This window comes from Chenopodium album, chromosome 4 (assembly GCF_948465745.1).
Source record: "Chenopodium album chromosome 4, dcCheAlbu1.1, whole genome shotgun sequence".
Lineage (NCBI taxonomy): Eukaryota > Viridiplantae > Streptophyta > Magnoliopsida > Caryophyllales > Amaranthaceae > Chenopodium > Chenopodium album.
Window position 1 is genome coordinate 4,863,264 of NC_137837.1, and position 12,890 is coordinate 4,876,153.

The following is a 12,890-nucleotide window of genomic DNA, read 5'->3' on the forward strand; positions in this document are numbered from 1 at the left end:
AAGTGTGATACATTTTTTTTTTTCAAATTTATATACTTCCTCCGTTAATAGTTAATTGCAACAGTACAAAGGGGTATTATTTATGAGATATAAAATATTCCTTTATTGCAATTAACCATTAACGGAGGAAGTATATTATGTAAATTGTCAATGCCTTTAGGAGCTGAGAAGTGACATTACGTACTAATTAAGGATATAATGAATTTAGATCGACGCAACTACGTGGATCTTATTCATCTACATGATGTATTTATGGTGCTGATTTCTTTCCTTTGCCACCCTATAATCCTTCCCAAAAGAGGAAAAGAAAAGGAACAAGAATAATTGATACGGGTAGTGTAAAGTCATTGTGGTACCTCAGCTCATCTCATCTCATTAAGCCATGTAAGTTTGTGCATAATATTACATGTATTTGGAATTGTTGGAATATAACTCAAAAGGGGTAAAATAAAAGAAACATATTCCATATTTTAGTAAAGTATTAAGTACGTTGAAATACATGCATGGTTGGTTACTTGGTTAATTAGTTCATCACGAGGTTAATGTGCTTCATGTTAAACTGATTTAATTAATTTTCGTATTCAATTTGTGGCGAACAACTTTAATTTACATACTTTGTATATTCATTAGTTATCTTTGAGAATTGGATGAATTGGTTTTGATCTTGCATATAGTCATCATCACTTTTATTGTCGTGGGATTATCCCTGATATAGATTGGTATGTTAACGATTTATTAATTAAGGTATTAGAGCAAATAATAATCATTTTCAATCCAAACATATATTTAAATAGACTCAAAATTGTATGGAGATAATTTGAAGATCTATTTGGGAACAAGTAATTTAAACTAGTAATTAGTAAAGTAATTGTCCCAAGTAGGAGTCATTTCACTCATGTTAGAATTTCAAATTAAAAGAGCTATTCATAAATTGCAATTGAAAAAAGCTAGAGATCATATGTGAAGGGAATAGTGTGAATTATTGAGTAACTCACATACGAGTTCAAACTTACTACCTCACATGCATGGAAGAGCTAGAGTACGTGGAGATAAGATGAGTAACATATAAGCTTTGGCCACTCTAGTGGGGTGCAGTGGTACATACATACACCACTCATTAATTTATCATCAAATTGTTTAAAGGTGAAACCTTATTGGACTTGTATGTGCTTGAACTCTCGTCTATTATGAACTTATACTTGGCATAGTTATACATCAACTCAAATTTTTCTGTAGCTAATCCAGATTAAGCACATCGTACAGCTAATTATTAACGTTAATTATCTGAACTGGCTAGTGTCGTAACTCAACTTTATTTATCTTGTCAAAATGCCAACACACATATGTTAAACTTTATTTGCATAATTGTGTTTATCTTTTCATTAACGCTCTTAAACTGACATCTTACTCAGACGACATGCGCAATTACAAAAATTTGCAACTTCAACTCCATTGTACGTTAGGGTTGTTCATTCCATCAGTCTCTTAAATTGATACTCCGTAACATGATAAATCAAACTAGCAAGGATGAGCTCAAGAGAGGAGAAAATTAACACAGGACAATAGATCTAGAAGTTACCATTATAATAATCTCCCATTCCATGGAATTAAAGGAATCTCTAGTATGGTAGTCTCTTTCAAAACATTAATTAAGGAAGGCATGTACACATAACACATTATAATGCCAAGTCTCCTAAATTCACTTGTCATTGTCTTTGTAAAATTAGTAACCCTAAAGGACAGACGTTATATAAGTGGGCGGTCCAATTCAAAAGTTATCTTGGGACAAAAAAATTGGCTTTATAAATTAGTCACATGAACATAAGATCCTACAATATTCTTATGAAGTTATATTTGAGCAAAAGAACACCTTACTCACGTGAACATCACGTTCACTTTTTTTTTTCCCCCCTTCTCTCTCCAAGGTACTTTGCTATCAAGAAAGAAGACAAAATATATTTCAACATTTTCACTTTATATAATGAAAATATATTTTCGTTTTAGTTGACTTTTTTAACATATTTTGAAGAAAAAAAATCAATGAAATAAAATAGGTTTTGGTGGAGAGGAATATTACAATGTACGACAAAATAAGAACAAAGATAGTCAAGTTCAAATATGCCATCTATAAATAAAATAATAAAAAAAAATATATAGTTGAAACATGCTAAAATAAGAAGAAATAAATCAAATAATGCTTTAATAAAAAGATACTAAGAAAAAAAATATATTTTAAACAAACAAATTAAACATGACAAATTATTAACTGAAAATAAGAATTTGACATGTTTTTAATCTACATCTATATTATTATTTAAACGTAAATTTTCTCCATCCTATTGTGAGGAACCTCTTCATCGGATCATCAATATAATGTAATGGTTATCTACTCCGTCCAGCTTTATGAGAGTTATTTATATACTCAAGCATGATATAGTCTCAATTAAATTTCCTTGCCATAGATGAATATTGTTTAGGAAAAGATATTTTTAGATTGTTCATAAAAATTAATTTAAATTGTAACGTCGTATATATTAATTAATCGTATAATTCAACCATATACCACGCATCCACGACCGACCATATGTGGTCCTCGAGCTCATTAGGTTTCCACTATTTAGGTGCTTGGTGTTGATATGGAGTGCAATGGATAAGTAGAAGTGGTGGTCATCGTCTTGCAAATGAGGTGTACGAAGATGATCGATTGACTAATTGAATTTCACAATAAATTTTTAAGTTATTCTATATACGTAGTATATCATTAATTTTGTTTTACTTGGAGAAAAAAACAAATAAACCCTATGCAAAATGAAACTAACTAGCCTGGTCTAAATAAATGAGTTTGTTTAATTTTGCGAGTTTAGCTTAGAGACATATATATTGGGAATTTGGGACAAGTATGTGAAATAATTAAAATGAGATACATTAGGTTATGGTATTGAATATTATTGTTCTAATGGTGGCATAAGTTTGCAAGTGTGTGCGAGACGTGCATGAGAAATATGCATGTTAGTTTAATGTACTTACCCTCGCATGAAGCTCATGCATGCAATAATGTTCTACTTACACACGTACACACGTACGCAAGTTGCTCGTTTTGTTTTGAATTAAGAAATTGGGAGGTGAATATATACATCCAAAAATAATTTAACAAAAAAAGCAATAAATTAATAATTTTTTTTTAAAAAAAATATATAATAATTATACAACTTGTATCAATAGGATAGTAAATTACTTATAAATCCTAGCTAGCATCTCTAGCATGTTAAGCAAAGTGGAAATGGTTAATATGATTAGTACAAAATGTATATGGAATGTCATCTTATCTATTTATTAATTTTTTAAAAAATTGATCATCGCCTTAAATAATACTCCGTAGTAACATACTTGAGATTAGTCACCATTCTCACAAAGTGATTATAACAATGATAAATTAGTGAAACTTATATAAATCAATGTTTGATTATTGGTTGTAATTTAAAACAATATTCGAGGGAAGAGTGTCAAATTTATAATATATCTCGAAACTATACATTATATTATGAAGTATATTATTAGGTTAAATAATAATGTGGTTGTCGATATCGATGAATTTATACTTTTATGATTTGATTCTACGAAGAGCAAACTTTTTGTGTAACGGTAACACCACATATTTTGAATCAGATATTAATTTATGTGATACAAGTTGGTCCGAGAAATTCCATAGGATAAAAATAAAAATATAAATAAATATAAAAAAAAAAGGGCTAAAAAAACAATAGTCGTATAAGATATGATCACATGGCTTAAGTTGGAAAGTTCCTTTAAATTTACATGACAAGACGAAGCAACATCTTTGTTCATTATGCACAAAATAACAGGAGAGGAGATTTTGATTTGCTGCTCTGGTCCTCACCTTATACGCTACACCTGCACACTTCATGTCTTCATCAAAGTACCTCCAAAATCTCTTACTTGGCTTCTGTGATACCACGTGTAAACTTCTTTTTCCTCTACGTTTTGTGGGCTCCACGCGTTTAGGTTTTTCAGATAATTTACTTTGACTTTTACATTATTTACACATATACTAATACAATATACTACAGAGTATTACTTTGCTAATATTTGTGCTATATTGTATATACAACACAAAATTAAATACTCCGTATAATCTAATTTATATATGTACTTGTTAGAAACTCTCCATGTATTATAACTTCTCAAAGTACATTTTTTATTTACAAACTAGGGCAATAAACTAAAGAATATTACTTTAGACTAAAATTTCTGATCATGCTCAAACATTTTATGCCTATTTATATAACACATCATGAAAGAATTAGAGTGTGTTCTATATATTCAGCTAATTTTCTTTTATTTGAACTTATTTTAGTTGTGTGTAATTGAAATTGAGTAATTAATTAATCTTTATCAAACTTTATTTTTTCTAAACTTATTTTATCGTAACTAAACAGAATTTATGTGAATTTATTACATGTGAAATATATATATAAGTGTATATAGAGTGAGTAGAACATTACCCTTAAACCTCATTTTTAGTTAACAAAACTATCAACCTTTTAAATGTAATCTATCAAAATAAACTATACTTTTATTTTGATAAAATTGTAGTTAACAAAAACTTTGTTATAAAACTAATAGTAATTAGTTACAACAGTAACATATTAACATTTATCTATAGTTTTCATTTGTTGGTCGATGGGTCCTATATATATCTATGACATCTATCCTAGATAATAAAGGGGGTGATTTGGTGTCTGCAAATTATTGAAAACAAAATTATGCTTTGTTTATCTTTATCTTCTTTTTCTTTGTATGAATTGATTCGAAATTGATAAAATATATTAGCCATGATTCCAACACTTTGTAAATTAAGGCACGGCATTACTTTTGTCACCTAGTCTATTCACATATCCTTTGCTAATTAACTATTTGACCTAATATAATCCCAAATCTTTGCCTTTTTCAATTCTTAAATTTAGAAATCCAAATTAATCTACAATAAGAAAAGAGCATAACTTCCTATAATGTTCTAGCTGCTTGAGTAATCTATGTGATGTGAGAGTGAAGGTTTTGTTCACTCTAATCTTACTAGACTAGCAATTGATCGAATTCATGCATAACTCTTGCTTGTTATTTCATCTCCGGCTTCTAGAGTCTAGAGATAAATAAGGTAGGGGCTTTGACCTCCGAACATAAAATATAGGGAAAGGTACAAATGTAACTAAATAATACAAAGAAATGTTACTCTAGTGTATGTGGTACGTACATAAAATGACAGAGATCGATTTAGTTAAGAATAAAAGATCGAAATTCCAAGATCTGTTGTATCAAGTAATGTTAATATATTCTTACATAATTAATTTTTTCCATTCATCAAAATTATGTTTACTTTCAATGTTAATTTATGTTTCTATTGTATACTTGTGACATTATAGTTAAGAATAGAACTTTGATGAATTTCAAGTATCATATTAGCCCTAGCTAACTTCATATCCAATAACTTGATCTATACTTCTAACATATTAAATTAGGTCATTGACCATTGCTAGTGATATAATGTTTTTTTTTGTTATTGGACCATTATTTGGTGTAACAAAAGTAGGGATATGGGTTTGAAAACAAAGTATGTGTAGATAGATTAATCAATAATATAGATGTAGTAAGGACCATGTCACGAATGACGGAGACTAACTATGAATTGATAGTCTCAATCTTTTGGAGGAGTTATTATTGCTAGAACCTTTGGAAGTGATGTTTCATGTTTGGGCCATACATCCTTAGCAAATTTTGCTCCAATTCCAACCAAGATTAAACTTGACACTTCATAAAGGGTCTCAATCACAACCATTGGTTTTATTAGTGTATCGTTGGCGGTTTTGAATCCACTGTATTGTTTAACACTCACATAAGTCTAGTCTCGATCAAATTTGAAAAGAAATAAGTTCAAATCTTATCAAAAATAAGTTTAGATCTATTATGTTTTGCGAATCAAGTAAAAATAGCAATCTCATTATTATTTATTAGAATAGTACGTACTTTTCCTGTAACTTGTGATATGGCGTGGTTTATAGTATTCTAATATTTTAAGATTAAGAGATCAGAGATCATTAATACTTTTTGTATAGTTTGGTACAATCTAAATCGTACTTTGAACAACTCTAATTATTGTAACAAGAATTAACTTATTCCTTTTATACAATTTGATTGCACTATAAGTCTATAACAAATTCATTTTTGTTCCTTTTTTGCACTACAAATACTACTAAATACATTGGTAGAGTTATTTATGAACCAACCATAATTAACCTGTTAGAAATCTTATCCAAAATCATAAAGTGAAATCAACTTTACTTTTCCTACTTAATTTTATAAAGTACGTAATTAAAGCTTGATTAGCAAGTGAAAGACCTTCTAATCATTGTTAATCCTATAGTTATCATAGTCTTGTACCTACAATCAAGGGAAGATTAGAACTTTGCTACCCATTATAAACTAAACCTTTGACTTTTTGATAATTCTTTGAAATCAATCTATTCAAATGATATAAAGTGCCCTAAATATATTTTTTTAAAACAAAAATGACACGACAATCTCACGCTCTCACTCCAAATACTATTATTACAGATCCAATCTATAATAATAAACAAATATTTATAGTTTTTTTTTAGACAGAACAAATATTATTTGTTTTCAAAAAAGATGACCATTATTTATTTAATTTATCCATTAGTACAATCTATATCAACTAACCCCACAAAAAGCCATGACCACTATACAAATTTATGAACCTTTAATGAAATTTTGAAGGAAGAAAAAGGAATACAGTCTGGAAGAAGGATGATTATTATTATTATTACTTAAAATTGTAAGATTTAAAATCAGGAGAAATTATATTAATAATTTAAAAACATGCAAAAGTAGTAATTGTTCCTTTTATCCCATAGGGTGCAAATGCGGAGACACAAGCTAAAACTTTTGTCAAATCTACATGATTCTTTTATAATAATTTGTCAAATCTACATGATTAACAATTTCAAATGATAAGAAACATTATTTTAATCACAATTACTATTTAATTTATTAAAATAAAAATAAAAATCACAATTACTATTTGATTCAAGAAAGACTGTAACACACGCATAGAAGATGAATTTATTATTTAGTGTTCTCATTATTATTATTATTGCAACAACTAACTAAAAACAACCATTGCTAAATAAATAATATAGAGTATTATGAACTAGCAACTATTTTTGAAAATTAATTAAGATTTATTCTTTCAAAAAAAAAAAAATAATAATTTAGATTGATTTCAAAACTAAATTTTATTGATTGTTTTCCATTGTTTCTATCATATTAAAGTAACTAAAACACACATAATAATGAAATAATCACTTACTCGTATATACATAAATGAATATAGCAATTAGCAAGTGTCAAAGTCTTCTTAATCTTGTAACAATTTGACTAAAAATCTCACAAAATATTAATCAAATACGACAGGTAAAATAAAACTACATACGGGCGATATAATCGTCATAAAGAAAAGGAGAAGGAGAGAGTACATCTTAACACACAAATATACCGCCAAAGTGAACAAAACGTACACATACAACAAAAAAAGAGTGGGTAAAAAACGGTAATTGAGCTAAAAAAAAACAAGCAATAAAAATGGTCAAAAATTGAAATGATCCTAAGCATTAGCATTTAGCACAGTATCCTGTTCTTGTTGCCTCCTCTGCTTTTTTCCCCCTTTTCTTGGCCCCGCTTATACAGCAACTCTACTAAGCTTACGCCGTCTTCTACTACTACCCACCTGGATCTTCTCTCTATTTCTCTCTCTAAATTCTCTCTCTAACCCTCTAAGTTATAAGTCTTGTTGGATTACAACTTTCTAGATTTGTGTGATTGGCTTAGTTCCTCTTGAAATCTGAGAAGAATTTGATGAAATTCTGATTTCCCAGAAATTTTGTGCCCTTCATTTTTGATTTTTCATGATTGGCTTTTTTGGGGTTTGAGTTTTGAGTACAATTTCAGCTAATTTTAGACCTTTTTTCAGTTTCTGGGTATTCTTCCTTTTGCTGCCAATTTTTTATATAATAATAAGGTTGGTGTTTGTTTTGTGTTTTTGCTATAATTATTGTTTAATTTTGGATAATTCTGATGTGGGTTTTTCTGGGTATTATATTTTAATCAAGATTGTATCAGAAAGATTGAATTTTTTAACCTATAATCAGTTCTAATTAGTGGGATCATTATAGTATATGGTGATACTGCGAGTCTGTGATTAAACAATTAGTTTGACTAGTACCTTTAAATTATTCTAATTGTGTGTATCTTTGTGATTAGGACATCAGTTAAATAAGATCTCATTTGTGCTGTTTTTATTTTAATAATTTATAGGGTTTCCTTCTAATTTTATACTACTGTATATGCCACTCATTCCTGTAAACTTTGAGCATGAATTTCCAAAGAAAGTGTTGAGCTCAATGAATTGTGAAAACATTGTTCTTAGTGTTGGATGCCCTTTAATTTGGTTTTGTTGATAGAAATTGAGATTTGAATGAAACTGATTTCGGGTTCGGAACTTGGTTGCAGGACTTGGCTTTGCTAGAAGAGAAGTTTATGTTGTGAAAGATACAATTTTGATCTGTAATATGCCTTTAACTGAGCTTGTTAGGATGTTCAAAGGGAAAGTGGATGTCACCAATGAAGCTGCCTCTACTTCTATTGATCCTTCTTCTAGGTATACTTCTATTAGTAGGCTAATCTTTATAAATTAGGTTTTATTTTGGTGATTTGAATATACCTTTATTTTCCCTTATTTTGTACTTATATTGGTGTATTTTTTGGGGGGAATTGGATGCAGACCTGATACTGATTGTGTTGAGCTAGTTTGGGAAAATGGTCAGCTTATGATGCAAGGTAATAAAGCTAGAAAAAGTAGTAATTCAAACAATTTTCAAACCTATGGCCTCAAGTCTCAAGATGGTAGGAGTGGTACTAATTGCTCGAAAATGGCCAAGTTTGGCACAATGGATTCTGTAATTGGTGATTTTCCAATGTCTGTACCTTCTTGTGAAATGGGTTTGGATCAAGATGTTGACTTGGTACCTTGGTTGAATTATCCCATGGAAGAAACTTTGCATAATGACTATACTTCTGACTTCTTGAATGAGTTATCAGGAGTTACAATTAACGATCTCCCTACCGATAATCATTTAGCATACCGGGAAAGGAAAATTAGTTTTCATGGTGATGACCATGATAATTCTGCAAGCCTGAAGCATAACAACACATCTAAGGATTATTCAAGTAATGAGAAGAATAATAGAGGGGGAAGTATTGAGGTACCGCAATTTATGTTTCCCTTCCAGCAAAGTGTCCCCAGATCAGGAATTTCTGATATTACTGGTAGCAATGCAAGCAACACCCACCATGTTGGTTCACGAGACTCCGGTCTTAATCCATCTTCACTAAGTGCTTTTACCAGCTTGAGGTTGCAGAAGCTGGATGCAGGACAGCCTAGCACTACTAGCTCGGGCTTTACAAATTTTCCCTGCTTCTCGCGGCCTGCTGCTCTTTCTAGAGCTAATCATGTGACTGTAAATCCCTCAAAGAGATTAGAGGATGGGAATAAAAGGTGCACCTTGAGTAGTAGTAATCCTGCTAACTCTACACTGGTTAATTTGGATAGTGGTTATTCCCAAAAGGAACCCATATCTCACAATCAATCCATTATGGCACCAACAAACAACAATTCAATTGCTTTGCCCACAAAGCCGCGTACTGAAGAGCTGCTTTCTGCAAATCAACCTATGTGTAGAGAAGACATAGCTAAAAATCAGGCATCACAAAATCAAGTGTGTGATTCACCAATGAGCAAAGTGGGTACCAGTGGTGATAGAATCATGGAGCCAGTAGTTGCAACATCTTCTGTATGTTCAGCCAATAGTGCAGAAAGAACTTCGAATGAGCCTGCACGCAATTCGAAAAGGAAGTCTCGTGAAACAGAATCAGAAGATCCTAGTGAAGTAAGATTTCTTCTTACTCCTGATGAATACTGTCTGCTTCTTGTCATTCTAATTTCGAATTCTCATGTTAAGCTGGAAATTGCCTAACTTGCAGGAAATTGAAGAGGAATCAGTAGGTGGAAAGAAACCTTCTCATGGTCGTGGTGGCTCAAAGAGAAGCCGAGCTGCAGAAGTGCATAATCTATCTGAAAGGGTAAGCTCATAGTTTGCAAATTAGTATCTGTAGTGGTGACTAGTGAGACTGGTGACAGTTGCAATTGGAAACTAATGTGTACCTTTTGAAATGTTACTAACAGAGACGAAGGGATAGAATTAATGAGAAGATGCGTGCATTACAAGAGCTCATACCCAACTGCAATAAGGTAATGCTTTTGATACGTTCGATGCCTTTGGTTAGATATACCATCTGTGTTTCATTTGAATTCTTGGGGTGTTAAGACTCTAGAGTCTAGAGACAGAAAATCAAGTCAAGATATGTAATTGGTGCTCACTTTTCTATCATACATGACTGCTAACTATTCCTTTCCAAACACTAGGCGGACAAAGCTTCGATGCTTGATGAGGCTATAGAGTATTTGAAGACTCTCCAACTTCAGGTACAGGTGAGCTATTAGGCTGCTGTGGCAGCTTGTTTGGCATAAGTTACAAGTCAATTGAATGGTAATGAAGTTTTATGTGTAATATTGAATTGAACATTGTTGGATGTTCAAGGTATTGATTTTCCATTAGCAAGCATTTGCTTTTCTTCCATTTTCATTACCATCCAGAGGTGTGGATATAAGTGATGATGAAAATGAATGAAAAGGGAAATGTCTGACTATTTAGATGCATTTCGTCGAACATTAACATGGAAGACTTCATTACCGTTCCCTTGATTTATTAATTTGTACTCAAAATGCCTTCAGAAACAGGACAATCTGTTGGCTTACATCAATTAGTGGATGCTGCAGGTATTGTCAATGGGTGCTGGGATGTATATGCAGCCTATGATGCTACCACCAGGAATGCCACCGATCCATGGAGCACATATGCCACATTTCTCTCCCATGGGTGCCATGGGGCTTGGAATGGGTATGGGAATGGGCTTTGGGATGAACATGCTAAACATGAATAACAGCACGAAGATGGTACCTTTCCAAAGCCCACATTACGCTATCCCTGGAACCGGGCCTATGTTCCATGGAATGCCAGGTTCTAATCTTCAGGCATTTCCGCACCATGGTCAAGGATTAGCAATGTCCATGCAGCAAACTCCTACAGTTTCCGTTCCAATGGGTAGTTTTTCGAAGATTCCCATAGGATTAAATGTCTCGGGTGTTGGTGGGTCATCAAATGCAACACATCTAGCACCATCTAGTAGTAAAAAGGATGCTAACCCACAAGTAATTTCTAGCATGGATAGCAACAATGTTAACATCTCCATGAATCAGGCAACAAATCAGGTATTTGCATTTTTTGCCTACATTTGGATCTTCTAGTGTTGTGACATTATTAGTCTTCAATAATTGATATCACCACTAGATATTTGCATAATTCATATATTTGAATGATTTGGAATTTTCTTATTCCTGTGAAAATACATCAGGGGGTCAATTATTGAACAACACTAGGAGTTTTAGGACATTAGGATTGTGGTAAAATGACAAATGACAAAGTTGGCTGCTAGCCTATTTTTTAGTACTCCATTCGATTTTTACGTTTATTGTCGTTTAAGAATATGGTCAAGTTAATTTAGTTAAGATAATATGTGATAGAGGGTAAAACCAACTGTTTATTGTTTTGATGGTGGGATAAATATTTTTACAACCAACCTTAACGGCTTCACCATAAGGTCCATAACTGTGTGTTATTCAAATCGCAGACATCAAAAGAAGGTATTTAGGAGTCTACTTTGTGCCACAATCAAGGTCAAGATATTAATGCTTCAGAAACTGCTGAAGCTGCCTACAGAAACGACGTAGCTGATACGACTGACAGAAACTTGTTGCCTGTTTGTGAATGGAACAGTGGCAAACTGCAACATGTCATCTTCATAAAATGTACAAAAGTATTGACAAGTAACCTGTTTCAAAGTGTATATATTCTCAGATTAGATGTTTGATCAGAGGTGCTCCAAAGTCCAAACTTCTCATCTGCTATCAAGTGCCAATCTGTGACCCCTGTGAACGGGAAGTATAGTATGCTCGAGAGTGGCATGTCCGACTAAAATGCAGAGTTTTTGCCCTCTACAAACACTAAGGTTAGGTCTTTTGTAGATCTGTACATCTTATGAGATGTATATGTGGTTTAAGTGTATATTTCCAGATCAAAAGCCTATTTTTTTTCGAGGAAATACTAGTATATGATATATTTATCGTCATACATCTCTAATAAATCAAGGGAGCTGTGTCCCTTTGTCATCACCTACATTACACTAAACATCGAGGAAATACTTCTGTAAATGTACACCAAATATGGTGGCTTTGATGATTTTCATAATGTAATACTGTATGAAATGGTAGATCAATATTTTTTTTCTATTACAGCATATGAAAATAAAAGAAATTATTGGCTTTTCCTCTCTCTGTCTTTATTTTGTATCCAAAGGTTCCAAAACCACATAGGAAAACATATTCTTCTCAGGCATACTTAGATTTAGCTACTCAATATAGAGTGAAGTAGTGAACTAATGTGAACTCTTAAGAGATATGACTTTACCCAAACTTGATTTATTTTCGGGTTTGTAGGGAGCCACAAAGGATATTGATGTAGACGGAATTTCATCTCTACTGTTAAGTATCATATCTACTCGTAAAACCTTACCAACTAGACAACTAATTTGGTTGTAGTATTCAAATTGATGAGCTATTA

General features: G+C 31.8%; 1 protein-coding gene across 2 annotated transcripts; it reads left to right on the forward strand.

Moving 5' to 3' along the window:
• Positions 1-7,628: 7,628 nt before the first annotated feature.
• Positions 7,629-12,597, forward strand: LOC145628663 (transcription factor PIF3-like). 2 transcript variants are annotated; one of them, XM_081681026.1, is made up of 8 exons: positions 7,629-8,113; positions 8,605-8,752; positions 8,876-10,040; positions 10,135-10,233; positions 10,337-10,402; positions 10,577-10,636; positions 10,991-11,482; positions 11,902-12,597. In XM_081681026.1, the coding sequence occupies exons 2-8, from the start codon at positions 8,664-8,666 to the stop codon at positions 11,920-11,922; spliced, it is 1,992 nt and encodes a 663-aa protein (XP_081537152.1). In that variant the 5' UTR covers positions 7,629-8,113; positions 8,605-8,663; the 3' UTR covers positions 11,923-12,597. The 2 variants fall into 2 exon arrangements, with proteins under 2 accessions (XP_081537152.1, XP_081537151.1); XM_081681025.1 differs by having other exon boundaries at positions 7,631-8,113; positions 10,577-10,642.
• The last annotated feature ends 293 nt before the right edge of the window (positions 12,598-12,890 follow it).